The sequence below is a fragment of the Trachemys scripta genome, chromosome 3 (assembly GCF_013100865.1).
Source record: "Trachemys scripta elegans isolate TJP31775 chromosome 3, CAS_Tse_1.0, whole genome shotgun sequence".
NCBI classification, from domain to species: Eukaryota; Metazoa; Chordata; order Testudines; family Emydidae; genus Trachemys; species Trachemys scripta.
This window is the reverse complement of record NC_048300.1, coordinates 145,577,106-145,603,977: the sequence shown is the minus strand read 5'-3', so window position 1 is coordinate 145,603,977 and position 26,872 is coordinate 145,577,106. Positions and strand designations below refer to the sequence as shown.

Below are 26,872 nucleotides of genomic sequence, written 5' to 3'. Positions count from 1 at the left end.
TTGGTCCTTGGAATCAAATACTCAGGGAAATCTGTTCTGAACTATCTTAGTGGTACAATAAACTTTATGGAAAGCAGCGGCTATTCAGAGCCAGCAGAAAAGTCAACTTATGATCCTGACTCCTGCCACACACTATGGAAAGGAATAGAGGTCATGCGACCAGTTAAAGCAGTCTGTGAAGTACATAGGAGAAAATAATCTCTTCACAAGTGGTAGTAGGGTCATTAGCTGCTCATTTTTGCCTCAGAGCTATCTCTGACAAATGGCTGTCTGGAGTTAGACCCTAAATTGGTGCCAGGTTCTCTCAATTTGGGAGCAAAAGGGCTACCTATAGCTTTGATCAAATGAGCTCACTGGACATTGTGAGGAGGGACCCTGTAGAGTTGTGCAAAAATTTCAAGAGCAACTTTGTCCCATTCCCAGTCCCAGCAACCTGGAAAGACCATGACATGAATGAAGTAATCCAAAATCTACTTCAGATTGGAATATTGCTACCTGCTCCCAATGCTAATTTGTAGCCTCAGAGAATTGGGGACAAGCAGAGCAGAGCCCTGTCTAAAACATCTAAATAAGTTCTGAGTGGAGGCTAGTCTTCAAAGTCCCATTTTAATTATCCTTAGATAATTCCTGTGTTTTGCAGATGGATGGCAGCTGTTTTCTTTTCCCAACTTCAAATATTACCATACTATTTTACATGCGCTCTCAAGGTCTCTCTCCAGGATCTTGGTAGTAATTATACTGGCTTTAGAAAAGAAGAAAATTCACTTATTTCTTCCTGGACAATTTTTCTGACCTGGGTTCTGGACGACAGAAAAACTGAAGCAAACACATAGAGTGATGTGATTCCTGGAGTATCTTGGATTCAGGGCAAACACAAATACATGGTGCCAGGGAAGCCAGTCATAGGCCTGAACTGAGAATGACTCTATCAGGTAAAAGATCTCATCTCAGGAGAAGGTTAACAGAAGATGAAGATGGCCATAATAGAAAGTGGTGTCAAAGAGATGCAAACCCAATTCCTATTGGTTCCTGTTGGGATTTCTGGTCTGATACACAGGCATGCTTCAGTGATCCAGAGTTCATATGATACCTATCCAGTAATTCTCTGTATCCCTTCTGCATTGCTACTTCATCCATTGGCAGATCTATATTTTCTGCTCCTACAACTGGTGAATGCAGAGAATCATGGTTTTTGTTTTTGTTTTGTTTTAAACATCTTCCCAGTTCAGTTCAGGGTATATGTAACAGATGGAGACAGCACAGCATCCATCAGCTAGAACACAATGATTTATTGAGGTCTCAGTGCACAGCTCCTTCCATGGATAACAGAACAGTTCTGGTCATGACACCCACCCCTTGGAAAATGGCCTTTCTTTCTTTAGTCATGGGGGAAAAAAACCCTGTTCTCACAGCCATGTGCTTTGAACAGGGGATTTCCAGCTCTCTTCCCCAAGACAGACTCCTCTGCAGATTCCATTCAGCGTCAGTGACCCTGGTGGTAGCAGTCCCACTGTATCCCAATGGGAGAGCCATTCAATGCTGATGGCCTTTGATGGTTCTGTTATGGCTTTCCAGACAGCTTCCTCACTACATGTCAAGTTCCTACTACAAAACGAATGATATAAAAATCCACGTGACTGTTACAATTACAAATAGCATTTATAAAACCAAATGGAATTTGTAATTGGACACAGACAGTCTTCCCCACACCATCACACTGCCTATCAATGGGGAGATTAACACCAAGGTTTATCTGGCAAAATCAGATTTGCAGAGTGACTGATGCTCTCCGAAATACATCGCTCATTGCAGGTCAGTTTGGTGGGCTGCTGATTGACCTTTTTGCATATGGAAATAGTAAATAAAGTGCTCTACAGCCTCTCTGTCAGGACCTTGGATGTGGAGTGGTGAATGGCATCTTAAAAACCTAGTCAAGGTCCCTACTACATATGTCTTCCCACTTTTCTCACAGCTCCTCAGGAGATTCCAAAAATGGGGCGAGGGAGCAGCAGTGATATCTGTTTAGGCCTTTCTGGCTAAAGAGGTTAATCAAGCCTGAGAGCTATAATATAGTATTGGCTGCTTGGATGCCTCTGTCATACAGAGGAGGTGAGCTAACGCAAGACCAGTAATCCATCGGAGACCAAACTTGTTTACAATAAATACTTGTATTAAGTGATTACTGTTTTCAGGGACCCCAAAAGAGAAGTCAACAAATACAGTTTATTCTACTGCCTGGTGCAAAGTCCATATTTAATTACAGTGATATACCAGTGACATAGAATCATAGAATATCAGGGTTGGAAGGGACCCCAGGAGGTCATCTAGTCCAACCCCCTGCTCAAAGCAGGACCAATTCCCAACTAAATCATCCCAGCCAGGGCTTTGTCAAGCTGGGCTTTAAAAATCTTCCAAGGAAGGAGATTCTACCACCTCCCTAGGTAACGCATTCCAGTGCTTCACCACCCTCCTAGTGAAATAGTGTTTCCTAGTATCCAACCTAGACCTCTCCCACTGCAACTTGAGACCATTGTTCCTTGTTCTGTCATCTGCCACCACTGAGAACAGCCGAGCTCCATCCTCTTTGGAGCTCCCCCTTCAGGTAGTTGAAAGCAGCTATCAAATCCCCCCTCACTCTTCTCTTCTGCAGACTAAACAATCCCAGTTCCCTCAGCCTCTCCTCATAAGTCATGTGCTCCAGACCCCTAATCATTTTTGTTGCCCTCCGCTGGATTCTTTCCAATTTTTCCACATCCTTCTTGTAGTGGGGTCCAAAACTGGACACAGTATTCCAGATGAGGCCTCACCAATGTCGAATAAAGGGGAACGATCACGTTCCTCGATCTGCTGGCAATGCCCCACTTATACAGCCCAAAATGCCGTTGGCCTTCTTGGCAACAAGAGCCCACTATTGACTCATATCCAGCTTCTCGTCCACTGTGAGCCCTAGGTCCTCTTCTGCAGAACTGCTACCTAGCCATTCGGTCCCTAGTCTGTAGCAGTGCATGGGATTCTTCCGTCCTAAGTGCAGGACTCTGCACTTGTCCTTGTTGAACCTCATCAGGTTTTTTTTTCACCCAATCCTCTAATTTGTCTAGGTCCCTCTGTATCTGATCCCTACCCTCCAGTGTATCTACCACGCCTCCGAGTTTAGTGTCATCTGCAAACTTGCTGAGAGTGCAGTCCACACCATCCTCCAGATCATTAATAAAGATATTAAATAAAACCGGCCCCAGGACCTACCCTTGGGGCACTCCGCTGGAAACCAGCTGCCAACTAGACATGGAGCCGTTGATCACTACCCGTTGAGCCCGACGATCTAGCCAGCTTTCTATCCACCTTACAGTCCATTCATCCAGCCCATACTTCTTTAACTTGGCGGCAAGAATACTGTGGGAGACCGTATCAAAAGCTTTGCTAAAGTCAAGGAATAACACATCCACTGCTTTTCCCTCATCCACAGAGCCAGTTATCTCATCATAGAAGGCAGTTAGGTTAGTCAGGCATGACTTCCCCTTGCTGAATCCATGCTGACTGTTCCTGATCACTTTCCTGTCCTCTAAGTGCTTCAGAATTGATTCCTTGAGGACCTGCTCCATGATTTTTCCAGGGACTGAGGTGAGGCTGACTGGCCTGTAGTTCCCCGGATCCTCCTCCTTCCCTTTTTTAAAGATAGGCACTACATTAACCTTTTTCCAGTCATCCGGGACCTCCCCCGATCGCCATGAGTTTTCAAAGATGATGTCCAATGGCTCCGCAATCACATCCGCCAACTCCTTTAGCACCCTCGGATGCAGCGCATCCAGCCCCATGGATTTGTGCTCATTCAGTTTTTCTAAATAGTCCCGAACCACTTTTTTCTCCACGGAGGGCTGGTCACCTCCTCCCCGTACAGTGCTGCCCAGTCCAGCAGTCTGGGAGCTGACCTTGTTTGTGAAGACAGAGGAAAAAAAGCATTGAGTACATTAGCTTTTTCCACATCCTCTGTCACTAGGTTGCCTCCCTCATTCAGTAAGGGGCCCACACTTTCCTTGACTTTCTTCTTGTTGCTAACATACCTGAAGAAACCCTTCTTGTTCCTCTTAACATCTCTTGCTAACTGCAACTCCAAGTGTGATTTGGCCTTCCTGATTTCACTCTTGCATGCCTGAGCAATATTTTTATACTCCTCCCTGGTCCACTTCTTGTAAGCTTCTTTTTTGCATTTAAGGTCCGCAAGGATTTCACTGTTTAGCCAAGCTGGTTGCCTGCCATATTAACTATTCTTTCTACACATCGGGATGGTTTGTTCCTGCAACAGCAATAAGGATTCTTTAAAATACAGCCAGCTCTCCTGGACCCCTTTGCCCTTCATGTTGTTCTCCCAGGGGATTCTGCCCATCTGTTCCCTGAGGGTGTCAAAGTCTGCTTTTCTGAAGTCCAGAGTCCGTATTCTGCTGCTCTCCTTTCTTCCTTGTGTCAGGATCCTGAACTCGACCATCTCATGGTCACTGCCTCCCACGTTCCCGTCCACTTTTGCTTCCCCTACTAATTCTTCCCAGTTTGTGAGCAGCAGGTCAAGAAAAGCTCTGCCCCTAGTTGGTTCCTCCAGCACTTGCACCAGGAAACTGTCCTCTACACTTTCCAAAAACTTCCTGGATTGTCTGTGCACCGCTGTATTGTTCTCCCAGCAGATATCAGGGTGATTAAAGTCTCCCATGAGAACCAGGGCCTGCGATCTAGTAACTTCTGCTAGTTGCCGGAAGAAAGCCTCGTCCACCTCATCCCCCTGGTCTGGTGGTCTATAGCAGACTCCCACCACAACATCACTCTTGTTGCTCACACTTCTATACTTAATTCAGAGACTCTCAGATTTTTCTGCAGTTTCATACTGGAGCTCTGAGCAGTCATACTCCTCTCTTACATACAACGCAACTCCCCCACCTTTTCTGCCCTGCCTGTCCTTCCTGAACAGTTCATATCCATCCATGACAGTACTCCAGTCATGTGAGTTATCCCACCAAGTCTCTGTTATTCCAATCGCATCATAGTTCCCTGACTGTGCCAGGACTTCCAGTTCTCCCTGCTTGTTTCCCAGGCTTCTTGCATTTGTGTATGCAACCTTGAGTTCCTACTGGAAGGCTATGTTGTGGGTGTATGAATATTGAAACGAAAAGGTCAAGTCTCTGTAGCGTAATGTTCTTAAAATGTTAATGAAAAGGAAGTTTTATACAAATCTCAACATTAAATGCTTCCTTCGGGCATTGCTTTTATTCCAGCCCCACAAGGCCCATGGAGCATGACCTTGGAACCTCATTCTGCTCTTCAGAGCACTACCCAGAATGAACCTCTGCAGGAGGTGTTGTTACATTCCTATCCATTAGAGTAGGATTTCAAATGGCTACTATCTCCAATCAGACAAATTTTTTTTTTAATTTGAAGTTGGAAGCTTCCTCTAACAGGACCCAATATTATACTTTTAATTCAGTTCTCACAATTGTCACAGCATTCATTTCCTAAGTACATTCAAGACTATTCCTCCTTTGGTTAAGTATCATAGTCCAGCTCTTAGGAGCAGTGAAAATCTCAGGGCAGTGTTGTCATATCTCCAATATAGAAACCTGCTAGATGGCCAATAAAGCAGAAATTCACCAAATTCTGCATATTGGTCATTCAATTCTAGCCAATGCCATTTCCTTTTTTTGACAGAAGTCTTATCCATGCCTTAGTGCACATGGTTTGGTGGAGGAGGTATTTGTACAGGATATTTACCTTGTTTTGGTTTTCCATGTTTAAAGGATGATCCTGCTTCCCATCCTGGAGGCACAGTGCTATGAAAGCTCCATTGTAATAGATCTGTGGACCTTAGCATGAAGAGAAACAGGAAACTGTATTCATGCTTACCTGAAAACTTCCTTTCTTTGGGTAATAAGGTCCTCAGATCTGTCCTACCCTGGAGACAAATAGATCATCCAGGATAGAGATGGAAATTGACACTTAAGGATTTGTGGGTTTTGTTGTTTGGGGTGTTTTGTTTTGTTTTTGTTTTGTTACGTGGGATTTACCATGCTCTCAGTAGGAGAAATTGTCGTGCTTTTCCTTCAAAGTATATTTAACATAATCTGTAATTTAGGAAAGTAGATTTGAATTTTTTCTGACTGGGGAGAATTTCAGGAGGCTGAGTAGTTCTCTGCTACCAGTGACTGACAGGACTGGTTTTGCCCCCAAGCTTCAAGCAGGCTGAAAGGAAACATGTCGGGAGAGAGAGTGGACTCCGGCTCACTCGGCCCCTGTCCTCAGCAAATGGGTCGGGGAAGGAGTTGGCCTGCTGCTGCTGCCTCAGCCAGGCTCTCTCAGGCAGCTGCTGTGTCACACAGAGCAGCGACCCAGAGTGGCCACCATGAGAAGTGGCTGGTCCTGCCCCTTCTGCTCTTGGCCTGGCTGCCAGGGAAAGGGGCTGAGCATGCTAGGCGTGGGGGAGAGCCCCTGTTCCCCCCTAGCAGGCCAAGCAGAAATTGGGTGGGAGGGAGGGAGCACGTGATCCTGTCCCCCCCCCCCCCATGTGTCACCGATGAAAGGGCTCTCCATGGCTGCAACATGCTTCACTGAACAACATTTGTATCTAGCAGCTATATAGATTTCCCGAGGAGGTCTGGCTAATCTAGATTCTGACCATCTCCAAGGCAATGTGTAGCCCCTCCTTTAGAATGTTTTAGCATTAATGAGAGGTAGGAGGAAAAAACGTGATTGTCAGGACAAGAAGTGTATGACCCATGAAGCGTCTCCTATACCAGGGAAGGAGATCATGGAAGCTTTTTTACTGTTTTCCAACTGGCGACACTTAGTTTATAGATACTTTAATACTTCAATTTAAGGAACCTGCCCCTTCAAAATGAAATGGAATTGTGGCTGCTTAATGCTGTGTGAAATTTTAGATTGTGTGACCTACATTGTATTGTTTCTATTGTACCGAAGTAAGAGGGTGTCTTAGACTGTGACAGAAAACAGGATGTTTATCATGAGGGTTTCTCACTGAGCAAAGTTTTAAATTGACAAACTTGCTTAAAATGTTAAGATCATTACTTATGCTAGATAAAGATCTTGTTGCTTGTCTTTTGCCATTTTAGTTAAAGTAGACTAATCTCACTGCCTTAATCCCCTTCTCCTCATGGAAATTATCTTTGTAGCAGCATAGGAGCTGTAACATTAATTGATACAACAAGGTTCATTCATAGATAGCTACAATTCTCTAATGCAAATAACCTGTGCATGCTGTATAGACTCAGATAAAATGTCTGAACAAAAGCGTGTAATTTTGTTAAAAAATGCAATGCATGTTTGTACACTGTGGACACTCTGATAGATCTGTTCTTGCATCTGTCTCTTTCCTTTTTTAAAACAATATAAATTACAATTTCTGGAGTATTAAAGAGGCAAGTTTGCTCTTGCTACAAATTTGTTCCAGTGAGTGATGAACACTGGGTAAGTGGTTTTCTTGTGTAACTGAAATAAAGGATTAAAGGAAGTGCTTGTAAAATCAAAATTCAGTGTTTGGGAATATACTGTGTGTTACTATTGTAGTGCATTTTAAAATGGGAATGTATTTAAATGGGATAGGAGTACTGAAGCATGAATGAGGGTACTATGCTAGGAATCGGGAGACTTGGATCTTATTCCCTAGAGCTGCTATTGACTTGCTGTATAACTCTGAACAAGTCCCATCCTTTTTGAATGTGTTTCCTTTTGAATAAAATACCTATAACTGTGTTACTGTTTTCTATAATGCCCATCACTGAAGTATCTAAATATGTGGGGATAGTGCTTACCTTTAAAGCACTTAGCATTTTTCATCCATAGATCCCCAAGTATTAGTAGCAGTAGTACAGTTGAGACTACAATGATTGCTGTAGTGCAGCTATCTTTACCATTAGCATCCCTCCATTTGTCTAAATACGAGAATGATAAATGCTCTTGATCAGGGGTGTATCTTTGTTTATACAGTACCTATTGTGATGAGGCCCAAATCCTTGATCAGTGTCCTTAGGAGCAACTGCAGTAGAAGTAAATTGTTGTGGTGGTTGGGTGAACACACTAAAACTTGCCAAGTAGAATATAGAAATGGCAAATTTTCACTTTACTTAACACAAATAATACACTTATTGAAAACCTAGCTCACAACATCTTAGAGCTACTTTCCTATCTGCAGTTGAAATTCTGAGAATATCAATGTTTTTATCTGACAGACTTTTCTGGCTGTTATCAACCAAGTGTTTCCTGCAGAAGAGGACAGTAAAAAGGATATGGAGGATAATTGTAAGTATGTATTTTATAGTGTGTGTGTGTGTATATATATAATAGCAAGGATCCATTTGTTTTGTAACCAAATCTCTACTTCTCTCTGTTTGTTTGCTTGAAGTTGCACATAACATTAATGGATCTTTATTGCTATAAATGTGTCCTATGTTTAAACCAATTTTAAGAGGCAGTTGTACCTTACATTTATTGCTGTTCTCAATTCTCAAATGAGCATGCAAAAGGAGCATGTTTCATTCCAGCGTGTGAGCTGCAGTACTCTTATAAAACTGTAACAAAACTAATGTCAGTTTGATTTGAATATGTTAAATCAACTGCGTCATAGTACAGTAGTGACATGATTCATCAGTTTAATGGACAGTAGAGTGAGCTACATGCAGCAATACAGGACTTGATTTGCTCTTTTGTTATGTATTGAAAAACTACGTGTTTTGTCAAACAGTACTCCAGTTTGGGGGTAGTAATGGAAGAGGGATGCTGTATACCCAAAATGTTAAGGCTATTGTACGCTTCTGTACTTTTCCTCCTTTTTTTAATCTGGCAGCAGTGGCTATAATTTTGTTGTTGCCTTATGCAATATAATCTGTTTGCAGAGTTGTTTATTTTCTGTGGGGGGGGGAAAAAACTGAAGAAATTGTCTTTTTAAATTTTGCTTCCCAGAGACTGTTGGCCTGGATGTTTGAAATTGCCTTTTACATGGTCGCCAAGACCAGCTTCTGCTGTTCTTAATATAAAATACATAGAGGGTGGGATTTTCTAAAGCACTACATGACTTAGGACCTTAAGTCTCATTGAAAGCAATAGCATCTACTTCCTGTGACTGAACCTAGATATGTAGCCACTCTGCAACAACGAAGAAAACAAGACCTGAAGCTCGTGATATCATGTACAGTGTAGGTTCATTATAGGCAGAATTGGGAGCTAACATTTTCTGTTAGAAGGTTGTCTTTTCACTGCTTATAATTTTGCCAAAGTTGTAACTATTTGGGCTGTAATTTTCCATGCTGGGTGTCTGTCTCAGGCTTATTTTTATTTATTGATTGATTTAAAGTGTCAAATAATTGAGCAGTTTCTGAGAACAAGGTTAGGAAAAAATACTTTGTGTGGTTTTTTTTTTTTTTTTTTAAATTGTTTACTGCCATTTCATTGAGATGCTCTAGAACCTTAGTTTTTTGGAGCAGGAACTTGATGTTTTGTAAGGAAGTTACCCTGTGGTAACAGGGATGTGCATTTTACCATCTCTGTGAAAATCCGCCCCAGTTTGACTGGGTTATAAGCATCTGAATATAAGTTCTCATATTTATTTAGTTATTTATTTTATTTGGCATAAGCAATCTGGTCAAGCCAAGCCAAGTGTTCTTATCAGCAATGTTCAAGGCACGAATACCTCTAGGAAGTTCAGTCATTTTGCAGTCCTCAACAATGTGTGTCATGGTTTGTGGCTGCCCACATTGACATAGTGACCTCTTGTATACTCAGTAGAGACTTGTTGGAGTTTGGCAACTAAATTCTCCAAAGTTTCCATCTGCAGTGAGCATGCTCCATCCCTACACATCTCCTAGCCGTTGCCTGGACTGCACAATGAGCTATCTCCACAGAGCAAGTGAGCATGCTTCATCCCTGGACTGCAAGGGATGAGCAGTACTTTCCCTACAATTTCTCCTCATGAATCTTGGGAGCTGATTCTCTCTCCTGTGCCTTCAGTGCCTCCCTGGTTGTGCCCAGGCAGTGTGGAGGAGAAAGAGGAAGCATCCTTGTTGAGATAGCCATGGGAGGCAGACTTGTTGAAAGTCTCTGGTAAGGGTAGAAGCGGTAAAAAATGAAGATATCATTGTAGGGTTCTAAAATAAACCACCTAACCAGGAAGAAAAGGTGGATGAGACCTTTTTTAAACAACTTAATGAAATCTTCCAAAACAGAGGATTTGATGGTGATGGGGGACTTACCCAGACATCTGTTGGGAAAATAATACAGCAGGACATAGATTATCCAACAAGTTCTTGGAATGCATTGGTGACAACTTTTTATTACAGAAGACAGAGAAAGTGACTAGCGAAGAGGCTATTCTGGATTTGATGCTGACAAACAGAGGAACTTGAGTGAAAGTGACCATGAAATGATAGAGTTCATGATTCTCAGGAATGGTAGGAGGAAAACAGCAGAATAGAGACAATGAACTCCACAAAGGCAGACTTTAGCAAAGCCAGATATTTGGTAGGTAAGATCCAATGGGAAGCAAGTCTAAAGGGAAAAAAGAGCTCAGGAGTTTGCAGTTTTGTAAAGAGACATTAAGTGCACAAAAGCAGACTATCCAAATGCATAAGAAAGATAGGAAATATGGTAAGAGGCCAATCTGGCTTAACCAAGAAATTTTCGATGACTTGAAACTCGAAAAAGAGTCCTACAAGAAGTGAAAACTAGGTCAAATTACAAAGGATGAACATAAACCCAACAACAAGCATGTAGGGACAAAATTAAAAAGGCCAAGGCACAAAATGAGATTAAAGTAGGTAGGAATATAAAGGGTAACATGAAAACATTTTATAAATTCATGGGAAGCAAGAGGAAGGCCAGGGACCAGGTAGGCCCATTACTTAATGAGGAGGGAAAGACAATAATAGAAAACACAGCAATGGCCAAAATGTTAAATGCCTTTTGTATTTCAGTTTTCAGCAAAAAAGTAGCAATGACTGGGTGACTAACATAGAGAACATCAGTGAAATGTGGTAGTATCTGACTCTAAAATAGGAAAAGAACAAGTTAAGAATTACTTAGACAAGTTAGATGTCTTCAGGTTGGCAGGGCCTGATGCAAGAAACTGTCTGAACAGATCTGAGTCATTAGTGATTATCTTTGAGAACTTGTGGAGGACGTGAATGATACCTGAGGACTGGAAAAAGGTACTATATTTGCCCATCTATAAAAAGTGGAATGAGGATAACCCAGGGAATTATGCACCATTCAGAGTAATTTAGGTACCCAGAAATATAATGGAACAAATAATCAAACAATCAAAGAAAATAAGATGATAAATAACAGTCAGCATGGATTTATCAAGAACAAGTCATGTCAAACCAGACTTATAGCTTTCTTTGACAGGGTAACAAGCCTTGTGGATAGGGGGGAAGCAGTAGCTATCGTAGATTTTGACTTTAGTAAGGCTTTTGTTACTGTATCACATGACCTTCTCGTAAACAAACTTTAAAAAATAATAACCCCTTCAACTGAAGCAACAGCCTTTTGATGGGAGAAGAGATTTTAATTTATTTTAGGGACAGAACAAAATGTGGACCCTTTATCCTTAGGATCTTCATAAGCTTGCTCTCTTCTTTCCTTCAAAGAACTTTTTCTGACTTGGTAGTATTTTCTAAAGATGCAGAAATAGGAGAGGATTGTTCCCCTCTATATTTTCTTTCATTTTGAGAGGTCTCTCTTTTAATAGTCATGGGATTATAAATCTCCACATATTCAAGAAATTAACTTGTCCCACAAGGTTAGAATCTGAATTATACTCCTGGGAGAAATCAGAAGAGGAAGAGACTTCACCGTGAGTGTGGAAAGAAGTTGCCTATTTGGCTGATTTTTCTCTCCCCATCCAAGTATAATCCTCCTGGAAGGGAAAAGGATAAAGAGTTTGGTAGGATGGAACATATGGATGAGAAATAAATCTCATTAAAGTACCCGATTGTCTGGTTCAGTAAGAACACCTCAGGCTGTCCTCTCAGGAGGAGAGAAATTAGTTTGAGAAATAGGATGAGGAACAATTTGAGGGATTTGCAGACCAGAGCGAGAGGCTTTATTCTGAGCAGACGAAGTATTTCCTTCATTGACCTTACCATAGAAGACTTAGATGTGTAGGAAAGGAGTTTTCCTTCTGCTAGTATCTATTCGTATCCTCCCATAGCTAAAAATGCCTTCCCTAAGCAGTCCATATGTGAAGTCAAGTTACTCTTAGATCGCTTCCAGAAAGGGAAGCGCTGCTTCTTGCTGGAGCTGTACACACCAAAGGGTGGCCGTGGGAATCTGCTTCTGTTGCAAGCTGGTCTGGCACATTTGAGTAGGAGGCAGATTCGTTGCTCACTGCTGAAGGGAGTGAATGGCATTGGCAGACAGGGCTCTGCTGCTGTTGCCAAGCTCCCATTGTCCACTGCTAAGGTCTGTTGGACTGTAGTTGCTGATTGTGGCAGAAGGAGGATGATGAAGAGGTTACCAGCTGCCTGTCTGGCCTCAGGGGTCCCAAGGGATTGATGTCCCTGTGGATTGAAGTAGCTGGGAAGGTTGACCTTCAGCAATAAGAACTGGATGGTTTTGTTGCAGAGGGGTGTTAAATAACTGTATAAAGTTAAGGCTTGAGAGGGTCCTGATTGGTAGTGGGTCTTGTACCATTTTATACTAAGCTTTTGGTGTTTGGAAATAGAATGAGTTATTTGAGCCTCAGGAAGCTGAGGAAGAAAAAACATGTTTTTTCCCAGGATTCCTGCACAGAAAGAGTCCTTCATGGCCCAAATTCAGAAACAGTGGTCACTTTCTTCCATTTTGTGGGCCTTCTTGCAGGTTGTGGTGAGCACTTGCACATGAGCAATGCATCAGTAGAGGAGTTAGAGAGCTCCTGAGACAGGAAGTACAACTGGCCATGAAGAAAACAATGAAACTTGACTCTAAACAAAGTACTGTCAAATGCTCAGAGGAAACCAACTGAAATAATAGAGTATTTTGTGTTGCTGATTGTTTAAAGTTTAGCAGTCTGAGGTGTTGTTTGAAACCGAAAAGTAAGGATGTGTGTGTTCTGTGTTTGAAATTCTAACCGGAAACTAGAGAGACCAGGAGTAGAGGAAGTTCCTAGGTTGAAGAAGCTCTACCTAAGAGATGTTCACAGAGTAGCCTTAGGGATAATGCTGTTGTTGACATAGATGGAGCGGGTATTGATGCCCTAGAATTAAGACTGCCTAACACTTTCCATTGTTAACCCTGTTTTCAGTTCTTTATAGCTTTGCCAAACGTTAACCATTCAGGCTGAAACTTTCTACGCTTGCTTTCTGTCTCAAAATGGGTTTTTTAAAGTTTTTCAGTAAAATTGGTTTGCCCATTTTCAGCAAGGAGGTTAAGGAAAAATAGGTAGTTTTGTTAACGTAAATTTTTTTTCTAATAGTTTCTTTGCGCACCTACAGCGTTTGGAGCAGGGATTTTATATATATGGCCAAGACAATTGTCCAGGGATCAGAGGGATGCTTTTTGTTGTCCCCATGAAAATACACCCTGATTTGACCAAGTTGTGAACATTTGAAAATCACCACTTGGATATGCTAAGAATTAGCAATTTCAACTAGCTAGCTGTTAGATGGCATTTTTCTCTATGCACAATGGCAGAGAAAGATTTGAAGGAGGATAAGTTGGTGCCTTTATGGATTTTTACAAGAAGTTTGTTGCCATGTATAAAGGGGAAGTATGGAGGAAAGCATGAATGTGCTTGTGGGAAAAGCTGTTGAGGGAGTTTGGGAGTTTGCTATCATTGATGGAGTGAAGTCAGAGATTGACACTTCCATGTTCGAATGTTCTTTGTTAAATGTTATAAGAAAATAATATTATTTGATATTGTCACAGTAAATTTAGGTAGACATTTTCCAGACAAACTATATTTCTTTAAGTTGATAGTGTCCCTTTAAAAGGTTTTGAAGGAATCAGCAGGATTAAACTACTCATGGGCCAAAAAAGAGGAGGGGAAGCAGAATTCTTCTTAATGCTGAATTTCAGTTTAGTGATCGTACACTAAGATGGTTATTTGTCAAAATATCTGTGTGGGTTTTTAAATTGCAGGTTCACTAATGTACTTAAATGAAGCTACACTCCTTCACAATATCAAAGTGCGGTACTGTAAAGACAGAATTTATGTAAGTATTACATATTGTATTAGCTTGTATAATATGCCAAATAAATGTAATTATTCTGTTTATTATGTATTTGTGCCATTTTGTTTTATAGCAGAAAATAGCCCAAGCATAATTGGTAGCATTTATGAATGTTAGGGTTTTTGATAAGGAAAGTCTGGTGTGCCACCTCATTCAGATGGGTAAAAGTAGTCCGTTAATTAGGTAAATTGGGTAATTTGGACTTTCTGTATGTTGTTTAGTTCATTATTTTATTACATGGTAGCAAATTGCATTCCTTTAGGTATGCTACTTTGCCAGTAGGTATGCTATTACCAAAGATGTCTCTTTTTCTTCATTATTTTTGAACGAAGCAAACAGGTGCCTCCTTTGACACTTTCTAGCTCAGATGACCATCTTAATCTTTTATATTGCTATCAAATTGCCTAATTATACTTAATGAATTCTGACTAAATTACATTTAGTCCTTGCCATCTGCCCTGGCAATGACAGCTGTGAAATAGAAGAGAGGCAACAAGCATTGGAGGGGGGGGGGGAAATCCATGTAGTTATATAAAATTATTTTTCTTCACCTTAAAAAAAAAAAAAATCAGCATTGAGATGGTAGAGCTAGGCAACATTTGCATTAAAAATCAGTTGTACTCAAATGTATTTAGACGTAAGCTTTCCCATCAAAAATTGTGTTCACTCATTTTCAGTTGTTGCTGAACTGAACACTATACAGCTATGAATTATTTACAGAATACCAGTCAACCGCTTTAGAAACCATGCTGGTAGTGTCAATAATTTGACTGCAGTTAAAAACAAAAAAACAAAACCCAAAATACGCAAAACAGATATCTAAAGCAGAAAAGACGAGGTTGAAACAGTGTTTTAAATAAACTGTTTTAAATAAATGCTACCTATGTGTTTCCCAGAATCTATGTTGTATACAATTTGGTTCAATTTTTGTTAGAACTAGTTTTCCCTGGTAACGTCAAATATAATTGGAGTAAACAAGATTATTTTGTATGCTGTTTTCAGAATCAGTGGTATGTAATCTATCTAGCTACCTACAGGAGTGTTATATTAGTACTGGTGACTCTTGAACATCTTTACACATACAATTTTCTTCAGGGAAATAGTGAGAACAGAAGTAGCTGAAATAACCTTTCTGTGAGCAGGTGTAGTTCTCTCCCCACTTCAACACAGAACATGTATGCTGTGTTAGTGGCCCGTATCCAACCCCCTTCTTGGGGCTTTCCACTATTCTCAACTCAGAACAGCAAATGAAAAGAGTTAGCCTGAGTCACTTCATCATCTGGCTTTTTTAGGGTCTTTTTTTGTGCAAGAGTATCTCTTGTCTCATCCTCAGGCATCTAACTATTCATTTATGTAATCTGGTCATCATCACTAGTATCTGAGCACCCCCCACACATTCAAGAATTTATCCGCATAACTCCTCTGTGAGGTAGGGAATCTTCATTCTTCCCCATTCCACCCCTGGAATTGTGACTATCCGGTCTGGCTGTAACTGTGAATCAGAAGAATAGCCTTATATTGCTATGCGGGATAGTATGATCTGCTACCTTTGCTGTTTAACTATTTAAACATTTTAAAAAAGTGAATATAAAGTTGTATCACCCCAAATTGTTTTCTAGCTTGATAGAAAATCTACATTATGTGTTTAGTTGTTGCATAATGTTTTTCTGTGTATCTATGGAATTTTATTCCAGTAGAATATGGATTTATGTTGATGATCAATACATCCAAGACCAATGAGATACACATTGGTAATACAGTGGCTGTGTAGATTCACAGCAGCCTTCATGTGCTCATTGACAGGTTACACACATCTTTGTGACTTAGAACTTGTTTTATGGGGTGGGTAGAATGTTGTCTAGGGCACAGTTATACTGGGTATGAGGGTGTTTTTGTTTAGAAAGTGCTTTGGAAGTTTTTGCTTTCTTCTGAGATGTCTTTTAAATACTGTTAAGAAATACAGCCACTCCAAGAGCGCATTACCTGTCTGTATTTGCAGTATGGTGTCAGAATTAGTTGTATATAATCCTAAACGATGAGACTTTTCTGGCAATATTTGATTGTGTCCCCAATCTAATTTCATTGTTCCAAATTCTGAGATAGGATTCTGTTGTTTTTAATAGCAATTCAGAGTTGCTTTTAACCAGTTAGTTGAATTCTTGCTAGTGGTTTACTATGATTTTTTTTTTTTCTTCACAGACCTATGTAGCCAACATTCTTATTGCAGTGAACCCATATTTTGATATTCCTAAACTTTATTCTTTGGAGACTATTAAAAAGTACCAGGGTAAATCACTTGGGACATTAGCACCACATGTCTACGCAATAGGTATGTCCACCATTTATGCCTTTCTTCTGTAAAATATGCTTTAATCCCCACTTCATCTTGCAATCACATATTAAATAACATATATAATAGCATCTGTTTTTAAACCATGTTTAAATAAGATAAATCAGTACTAAAATGATTAATCGTTTCACCTTTGATATACTGCTTCGGTGTTTAATAATAATATATTATTGATCTCCCAACAAAAATGCTTAGACTGTAGATTATGTATAGTTTAATAAACAATGCAATCAAAGCATCATAAAAATGAGACTACAATATTTAAAAAAATGAGAAATGCCATAATTAAAACTGAACGATGGCCTCTGTTGTGATGTTATCCACATTCTGAAAATTTCAGTCCTTGCCAGTAAGTAGTAAGTTCATTCCCTTTCTACTTCAGCATGTTGTCAGTGTGGATTGTTCCTTCTTTTACATTTTGCCTCTTATGCATTAAAATGCCTTTAAATGATTGATTTAAACAAAGAAAACAGTTAATATGAATATTAAGTTCTTTATATGTTTAGTCTGAAGGTAATATAGTGTATAGAAGATTGTTCAAAAAGACAACAAATATGAGTCATAATTGAATCAATTTGATGTGCTGCTAACTTTCTCTCACAGAGTATGAAAACTATCCTTTTTTTTGTTTTGATCAAACAACATTTAAACAATTTTCATTAAAGTTCCTTTTCAGGATCTCTTACACAGCACAAAATGTGGGAAGTTTGAAACAATATGAAAATGAGTCAGTGTGTCTGGATATAATTTGTCACAATGTCATGTGAAGCTGAAAATTTCTTAATAAAACACCTTCATAGCTATAAAATCAACCCTCCGCTATTTTGTAAATAAACTCCAGAGTTCAGTTCTATTAGCCCTGCATTTGTTCCCCTGTGTAACAATAGCCGTGTGGGTCTATGCCTCTGCTGCCTGGATGGGCCAGACTGAGAATGCCATGTTCAGGGCAGACTGCAGGAAATAGGGCAAATACTCCTCAAAACTGGTGGTTTATTCTATAATTCGATTCACCAAGGCAGTAACAAAAGAGCTTCTGTAATACCATATTGGTTAACAAGGAGCCTGTGGGCATTCCAGCTCTTTGCTCCCATCAATACAACCATGTCTAATATAATGAAAAGTTATTGGAAAACCTTCTTCACCATATGTAAGGTTCACCAGTTTCAAAGGAACAGACAATTATCTCCAGGTCAATATGAATCTCAGATCTTACCCAGATATCACACTGTCAACCAATCCTTAATAACTAAATCTAACATTTATGAATAAAAGAAAGAAGAGAGTTATAAATGGTTAAAATATCAATATACATACAAGTGAGTTCCAGTGTTCATAGTTGAAAATCACAGCAGTGATGGAATAAACCTGTAAAAGTCTCTCTGGAATCATCCCAACAGGTCAGAATCCAAAGGCAGCTTAAATGTAAAGTCTGTTAAAGTCTTTCCAAGCATTTTCCAAGGTATTCCAAATACTTATTTGGCAGATCTCCATTTTATGACTTATACTTTCCCTGTTCAAAGTTTAGAGATGGCAGGATCAGGCCCGAGGTTTCTCTTTTATAGCTCTTCTAGCAGGTTGACAAGCCTCCTCACAGAAATTGTCACAGCAGGGCCTTCCCACAAGGAAGAATAGCAGTGCAGATGGCCTGTGGACCACCTGCTTTGAAGTTAATCTTCTATTTTCTATGCATACACAGGTAAACTACACTCATTCACATAAGGCGATTAGCCGATTCTCCGGCTAATCTGATATCATAGATAGTTATGATCATATCATACTATATCATAGATAGTTAAGCTGAAGACAATGTAGATAATAATATTATTAGTTTCCTACAGTATCTTACATCTGGACACAGTCACATACATAATTAAGGCAATTAACACATGCATCATCGACAAGCTAATTTGGTTACATTGTTAAACATCTAACAGAATATAGGTAAACACAGACAAATACACTTAGTATCTACCCTTGATTTCTATTACTAAAAATGAATGAGTTGATTGCTACTCTAGTACATCTCTTTGAAATTCACATACAAGTGAATTGTCTGCATACAAATGCCTCTTGTTAAGTTGTTATGGGTCATACATAGGTTGTCTGGTCTGCTGCCACAGCCTCTTTGAAGATACAAGGCTTCATTCTTTGAGGGTGGGCCACTGTAATGTAAGGTACGGAGGTAGCAGAAATGGACTTTCATAGGATGTAATGCAGAAATTTAAATTTGTAGAGTTTTTTGATTTTTGTTCTCAAAGGGATTAAATTGGGTGTCATGTACAGCATAACTTAATTCTGATTATCAGTTGATGGTAGGAAGGGTAACATAACTTTGTGTCCTTTAATGTAATTTTTGTTGTAGCTGATAAAGCATTCCGTGACATGAAAGTACTCAAGATGAGTCAGTCCATCATAGTTTCTGGAGAATCAGGAGCTGGCAAGACAGAAAATACAAAATTTGTTCTGAGGTTTGTACATGTGTAACCAGAAAATTATTCAATGGGAATCTTTTGTATTGATACATTAGTATATCATGTTCAGAGATAAATTCTAAAGTCATTTGTAATGTTATTAATATATATTTAAGGCATGATCCAGCAAGACAGCTGAATGCTCCCAACCCTCTGATTTCAGAAATACACAGTTAAGGTTAAACTTAAAAGAAATGCAAACAGGATAAATAAGACTGATTTTTGGAATGGTGGTCACTGTGTTCATAGTAATCATGAGTTTCAGTAAAGTCAGTAATGAGCTCACCCTGCAGCAATGGCTCCTGTCCTGCAGGACACTGCCTGGCCAGCTCTTCATACTGGGCATTGCAACCTGGCACATGTGCTTGCAGCGCCACTTGGGTTTGGTTTGTCCATCCTCCCTAGATAGAGATGGGAGAGCGGATGGGCCAAACCTCAGTGGTGCTGTGACCAGATTGCAGTAGGAATCATTGCTTTCCAACCTTCCTCCCATGTTCTGGGCCTCACCTTTCAACATCCCCACTATATAATCCACTATTTTATTCACCTTCGTCCCCCCGCCCTCCATGGTACACTTTTTTGGTGTCAGTCTTCCTTTTAAAAGAAAAATATAGCCAAATAGCCTACCAACAACTGCAGTTATGGATTAAATGATATTTTGGGGTGAAACGTTAATTTTACTACGTAAAAGTGAAAACTACATTTGGTGACCCTTGTGTGGGACTTTTTTCCCTGCACGTCTGCCATGAACTCTACTCAAAATTTTCATGCTAAAACTGTAGCTTTAGTGATAAAATATGGAAATGACAGAGCTCCCAAACAACCTTTACTCTACACCTTAGTGACATAATGCAATAACCATATGATTGTGTTTTGGGAGTTTTGGTATTTGTTGTCCCAGGTTAGATAAAGATGAGTTTTACAGATACTAGATTTACTGTTTTCCTTAATGGTGTCATGCTAGGGCAGAATTATGGTTTATACCCTAACTGTGCATTTCTGTACCTTACCATGCTTGTATTTCTTTTAAGTTTAACCTTAACTGTGAATTTCCTGCGTTTCTAACTCTTAGTCTAGAGTAAAAGTAATTATCTTAAAAATACTGATATGTATGCTCAACTTCAACCACAGCATAACATAGGGTTTTATTGGGAATTTTTTTTTTGTTCTTATGTGAACACTAAACAACAAATACTGAGAACACTAATGTGATATTGATTTGAAGATGCATAGTATCAACCTTAAATCATTTTTTATTTTATCTTAACATTTATGACTCTATTGACTGCTATGCCCTGGCTGCTTGATGCCCCGCTGGAACAGCACAATTAGAGAATACTGCTCAGTAAAGCCTACTTTATCAGCTCATTTGCTTTGCCAGAGTACTGTAATGCAGAGAGTGTACATATCACTTTCCATCTTCCTCCTGTCCTCCAAATTCCCTTGTAGGCACCCCTAATTTCTCCCTCCCTTCTGCATCCCACATTTCATTGCATGCAGATGCCCTAGTTTTCCTTCCCTTCTGAACTCCAGAAAAGATGGCCACTGCCCAAAATCACTTGCTCCTTAGTGGTGTTCTCTGCCTTTTGACAGCTTAGGAGGCCACCGTCTAGCCTGAGGACCATTTGGCTTCATCCTTATAGGAAGCAATGGGATATGGATGGCATTTTGAAAGAGGGCGTCTTAACATCCCTGTGGCCTTTCTTCCCCTGAGAACATTAGAAGATGGCAGCTGTATTGAAAGAGTTCTTTGTGGAATTTTCTAAAACTGAATATTCTTTTATTGAAAGAGCAACCTTGTTATGAAGCATAACGAGGACATTACCACTCCTTTTAAAATATTCTTCAAATGTAGCCAATGATTACAAAATTTCAGTGGGTTTTAACTTTGTGGAATGTTTGAAGGATCTGCATTGTATCTTGTTACTGATAAGTAACTGGTACAAATAAGTGTAACGGTGGAGGCAAAATTTCTCAAAGGATCCATTTTTAAATTTAATTTTAACCTCTAAACTAACTAATGGATTTACTTGTACATTTTCACCAAGTGTAAGCTATGTTTAGTGTAAGCAGTTTTAGAGTGCAGACTATTTTTTAAAAAATTAGTCATTTTTAATTCCTTCTTTAAGGGCAAAATTTAACTCTGTCCTAATTACGGAGCTGCAATTTGCTCCTCCAGAATCCAAACAGGATTTTGTTTATAGGCTACCAGACAGTATGTGTGTGAATAATCATTAATTCTTGATGTATGGATAAAAAGTGCTGTATAAAAGCTTAACAAATAGCTACAGATGGCACAATAATATACTAGTCAAATTGACCAAAAAACCTCACTTCTACAAATATTGATATACATATACAGCTATGAAAAGATTGTAAAAATGAAGTCAGAAATACCAAAAACCACATTAAAGCCAACAAAAATACGTATGTTCCTTTTACAAAAGAAGAGTGTTTTAACTTATTTAAATGCCTATGCACAGAGAACTTGTAAAATAATCTTCCATTTAAAATGTTCAGATATGTTCTCCTCTGTGTAAATGGCCAACATATAATACAGACATTTAACAATTTCCTCAAATAGACTGAGGCAGCGTTACTTGGGAGTAAAAGAGAGACATTGTTTTTTATTCTTCTTTACAGGTATTTGACTGAATCCTATGGTACCGGTCAAGATATTGATGAAAGAATAGTAGAAGGTATTGTATTTTATTAAAGTGAACAAACCTTACTTGGTTTGATATGTGTAGGGGCAGTTAGACAATCATTGACAACAGTGTTTTTTAGTGGAATGGGGTGTGTTGTTTTGTTTTGCTCAAAATTGGGAGGAAACACAGAAGCAATTTTCAAGAATAAGGTTTCTCCAATCTTTATGCCATGTTAATTCATATATGTCTTAAAGCAACTCATTCTTAATACTACTTCCATGTCATCTTTATTGGATTTACATTTGTCATATTAACACATTATAAGGCCAGAAGGGAACCATTGTGATTATCTAGTCTGTATAATAAGGCCACAGGACTTCCCTGAACTAGAATATGTCTTTTAAAAATATATCCAACCTTGATTTAAAAATTTCTAGTGAAGGAGAATCTACCACAATCCTTATTAAGTTGTTCCAATGGTTAATAATCCTCACTGTTAAAAATTTGCACTTTATTTCTAATCTAAATTTGTCTAGCCTCAACTTCTAGCCATTAGATCTTGTTCAGAGAAATAGAGCAGGCTTTCATTTTTTGTTTTTATCGATATGGTATAATAAGCATGATGTTGCTTAATTACAGCTGGGTATATAAACATCCAAATCCATGTTATGTGCCGTGGGATCTCAGAAAGTGACTGACAGTTGGACATAATGCCTGAAGCTGCATTCCATAATGTTGATTGGTATCTGTAGGTATTCTTGGAAAAAGCTGTGAAATAATTGTGCTATCTACAATAGCATCTACTGCACGTTTGAAGCAATTTTTAATCAATTGTAAACACCTTCTTAACAAGCATGCTCACAACTGCTGTATTGTTAGGAGAACCTGTAACTGAAATGAAAGACCTCTTGTCACCTTTTTATTCAATAATCCACATTTCTGTAAATATTAAGCTATTTTTAAGTTCTTCAATAAGTATTTATTATTAACGTAGCAACTTTGAAGCCCAGATTTTCATATCTCATAAACTTTTTTTTGTTTATAACAACTGTTAAGAAAGCCATATTAAGAAGTTTAACCATCAGGTTATAATTTTGAATAAAAAAAAACAAAATTCCAAGGAAGGGCTGACACTTTACCATCCTTAATTTATCTCACTATAGTGGGTTTCCTATTGATAACCTTTTAATGTTAGTAGCATCCGATTTGTAGATAATTTCAAGAGACTTTAAATTTGGAACAGTTCCTACTGAATTTCTTTAGTTTTAAGTTTTAATAGAGTTCAATTTTAAGGTGAAGGCATGTGTCACAGTGCAGAGCAACTACACCTGTATTTCCTCTCAGTGGTCCAGCCAGGACATCCAGGCTTCTTCCAGCTCCCCAGCCATTGTCTTTTTGAGTGGAGAACCATATGTCACCCCTTCTGACTGGGGAATTTCCAGGCTCCACTGTTCCCTGCCTTCACTGTGTTATTTCCCAGCAGATACTAGCTGCCTGAGCACACCTGCTTGATTTCTCTTCAGAGACTGATAAGAGTGATTGTCAACAACTATAAGTTACCACACAGTTTTCTATGCAAGCCTATTTTATTCCTAAAATAAAAGCATTACAGAGAAAACATTAAAAACAATAAAAGAACCTGCAGGCATGCTAATAAGCTTACCAGGTTTCATCACAACCCTAACATAGATTCTGGCAGGCGTAGTTCAAATTCCCACCCAAGGGGTTCCTTATAGTTATAAATTCATCACAGTTTCAGCTTAGAACAAGCACATAATCTTCAGAGGCTTCAGTAGGACCAGTCCTTCCAAACCTACCCTAAGGATTGGGCCCTCCATGGATCAAGAAGAAGGCACTGAGCCAGTTTAAAACCAGGCTACTTATCCAAAAATCCTTTCTTTGTTGGTCCCTGGAGAATCCAGTTTGAACTTGTATATGCACGCCTCGCTGAGGGGGTGGCTTCCGCTAATAATGGAGGAAGTATGTTAGCATCCCCCTCCTGCTAGAGAAGATATATACAAAGCCACAATAATACATACACAGTTGCATTTTAAAACAATGTACCCCAAAGGTATCAACCCTAATTCAATAAACCTTAATTCAGTAAACTTTATCTCAACTCCATAAGGGTTCCTCAGGATATTACAGGATATTGTCAGTCTGTCACTGTAGGTTGTCAGCAGTTCCTTAAAAATAGTTTTCTATGGTTTGATAGACAAAATGTGGAAACAGTTTTGCCAAGCCTGCTACTGCTGCTTTTGCTAGCTAGCAAAATTGTTTTTCAGAAGCACTGTGCTGCACAGCTTAAACGGTGCATGTTTAATATGTATGCACTGAATTATTGCGATGCATTCTGGATGGAGCTATTCTTGAAGACTGGGAGCTACAGCTACTGCAGAATGTGGCTACCTGCTTGGTGGACTTTAGTGATAGGAGGCACCTTCCAAGTCTTCTCCAAAGTCAGCACCGTCTTCCATTGTGTATCTGTGGGCATTCAAGGTGTCAGTTTTGAACTGTAAAGCCTTATGTGATTTGGAGACCTTGCTACTGAAGAGTTTACCTCATTCTAACAACAGTTTTAAGTCCTTAAAACTAAATGTTGTTGGGATAGATGCTGGGTTTTCTTAGAGCACAGCTCTTGGTCCCCTCCCCCCCCCTTATTAATGTTACTGTGCATAGTGTTCACCTCATATATACTTATTCATGCTTTTGCCTGAGTAATAGGTGGGAAAATTAGTTGTATTTTGGGGCAATCCACTTGGAGCTCAAATTGTCCATCGTATTTTGTTTGTTATTATTTACCCAGTTTTCTTTAAGAAAATACTAGCTGAATCATTTTCATTGATAGCCACCAAATATTTTATAGTTCAGATTCAGGAACTGCACCTGGTGTACAATATTTAAAGTTTGTATTACAAATTGCTTCCGCAATAGATTCAGAACAATTTGAAAAAAAAATGCTGTTTTCCATGTTAATTTTATTTCTAAGGGAAAGACTTATTCAACTTTCAAATGTCATCCTCAGTAGTTACTTTACAGTTACGATAACTAATTATTCAAAGTGATGTGAAGTCTTTTTTTTTTTTTTTTGTGCTAGTCATCTTTGAATCAAATTTTGAAATCTTTTATTTTTTAAACAGCCAATCCACTCTTAGAAGCCTTTGGAAATGCAAAGACTGTTCGCAACAACAATAGCAGCCGTTTTGGAAAATTTGTAGAAATCCACTTCAACGAAAAGGTTTGAGTACTTTGTTTGTAGTCAGGTATTCAGTGGTGAGTTTTGTTTGGTGGCATAGGTTTTTGTGGGTGGCACCCTCCCATCATGTGAATATGTAATCTCTGTTCATCCTCAGTCATTGTTGATTCATATACAGCAGTGTTTCTCGATTACTGGTCCGTGGATTGGCACTGGTCCCTGAGATCTCCCTGACACAGTTTTGGAAGGCAGCAAGCCAGTCCCTGATATCAAAGAGGTTGAGAAACTCTGATATAGAGGATTGAAGATAATCTCTTCACATTTTCAAGTGGTTACAAATACAGCATTCAACCATTGCCTGGGAACAGATGCACCAGACCAGAAGTAGGCTGAGTGGAAGCAATGGTTAGCTTGCTTACCAGACTCAAGGGAAAGTTGTATTCTGCAGTCCTTGAAAAAGAGAATTGAAGCCACCCCTTACCATGTCATTACTGGCAAACTGTGGGGCCAAACTGATGGAATATTATTTTAATTTAAAAAAATGATACTCCCCTCCATTTAAAAATGTACTGTTAACAGATTTTAACCAGGTTTTGGCACACAATTCTCCTGATATGTGTACAAAAGTAAATATTGCACATTATGCATAGGGTGTGCATGCATTACTTGCATACATTTGGGGATTTGCACACCTAAATGAGGAATGAACATTTTTATGCGTTTGTATGAAAATTTGGACCCTCATGTCTATAGCTGGTATTTTGGGGCTGAATGAAATCATACTGTTGGACTGAGTTTTTTGTGCCAAAAATGCCTATAACTATACAGCTTAACAAAAGTTATATTTTAATTTGTGTTTTAAAAATAGTTTTAAATATATAATAGTATCTAAGGAAATGTTTTCATCTTTTGCCTGGTAGTGGCCATCCTTGGGTACCTACAGTTGGAACACTCTTGATCAGACCAAGCAGATATATTTTTAAATGTCTGTATTTTTTTGGATGATTAAAAATGTAATTGTTTTTCTTTCTCCTAGAATTTGGTGGTTGGTGGATTTGTGTCACATTATCTTCTGGAGAAATCCAGGATCTGTGTTCAAGGCAAAGAGGAGAGGAATTACCACATCTTTTACAGGCTTTGTGCAGGTGCTCCTGAAGATATTAGGCAAAAACTGTATTTAAGCTCTCCAGATAACTTTAGGGTGAGTTTGCTGCTGCTGTTTTTTTTTTAATCTTTTTATCTAGTTATTAACATACCTGAACTTTTCAAAACAAATGTCAACAAATCTTATTCATAACCTCTATTTATTACCTTTAAAAGACCAATTTGTGGTGTTAATCTCTTATTATTGTGTATTTATTTATTCATTGATCATAACCATTCATTATAAAATCTACTTGATCCTAATATAAGGCTGTCTATCATTTTTCTGTTTAAAGGGTTTCCCATAGTTTATTTCTCCATGCCACTAATCTTGGGGAATTTTTGTGCTTTTACAAAAATGAGCTATTACACATCTGGATCGTAGTAGTGATTTTTATCAGTGATACTTCCTTTGGACTTTAACCTAATGGAATCAACTGTGGGTTCTGTGGGTAACCTAACTTCAGTTGCCCTGACAATTTATACTTATTTTCCTCCAAAATACTGTTATCTTAAGGAATTGCATTATATATGCAGACAGATCCAGGAAATAGCATCCTTTCCCTCCCCCTGAACCCCCTCCTCTTTGGTTTTGTCTCCTCTTCCTGTGTATTCTCATCCCCCTCTAGTTCCCACCAGCTCCACCCACTCATCTTCCCTTCTCCACCCTCATCTCCTTCCACCAACATAAATCTAGGTCCCACATCCGTGGCATCCTCCTAAGTTCTGTTGACATTTACCCCAACTCTGCCCTTCCCTTTACCCCCACAATCTCCACCTCCCATATCCATTCCTGCCATCATCTTTGTCCCTCTCATGCCACCTAACCTCCTGCCAATAATCCCCTTCTTTCTCCCATCCCTCCT

General features: G+C 39.1%; 1 protein-coding gene across 11 annotated transcripts in view; it reads left to right on the top strand.

The window, feature by feature from the left end:
- The window catches only part of MYO6 (myosin VI), a 166,671-nt gene that overhangs the window by 47,356 nt on the left and 92,443 nt on the right, over window positions 1-26,872 (top strand). For 10 of the 11 annotated variants that reach the window (XR_004645196.1, XM_034766178.1, XM_034766177.1 and 7 more), the window contains exons 3-9: window positions 8,223-8,292; window positions 14,107-14,180; window positions 16,398-16,527; window positions 18,911-19,016; window positions 21,663-21,718; window positions 24,808-24,905; window positions 25,900-26,064. Coding sequence is in view for 10 of the 11 variants with exons in the window: in XM_034766178.1 (XP_034622069.1) it covers window positions 8,223-8,292; window positions 14,107-14,180; window positions 16,398-16,527; window positions 18,911-19,016; window positions 21,663-21,718; window positions 24,808-24,905; window positions 25,900-26,064 (699 nt within the window). In the remaining variant the exon portion in view is untranslated. Of the gene's footprint in view, window positions 1-8,222; window positions 8,293-14,106; window positions 14,181-16,397; window positions 16,528-18,910; window positions 19,017-21,662; window positions 21,719-22,321; window positions 22,416-24,807; window positions 24,906-25,899; window positions 26,065-26,872 lie in introns of those variants that run through there. The other variant, XM_034766180.1, reaches the window with a different exon arrangement.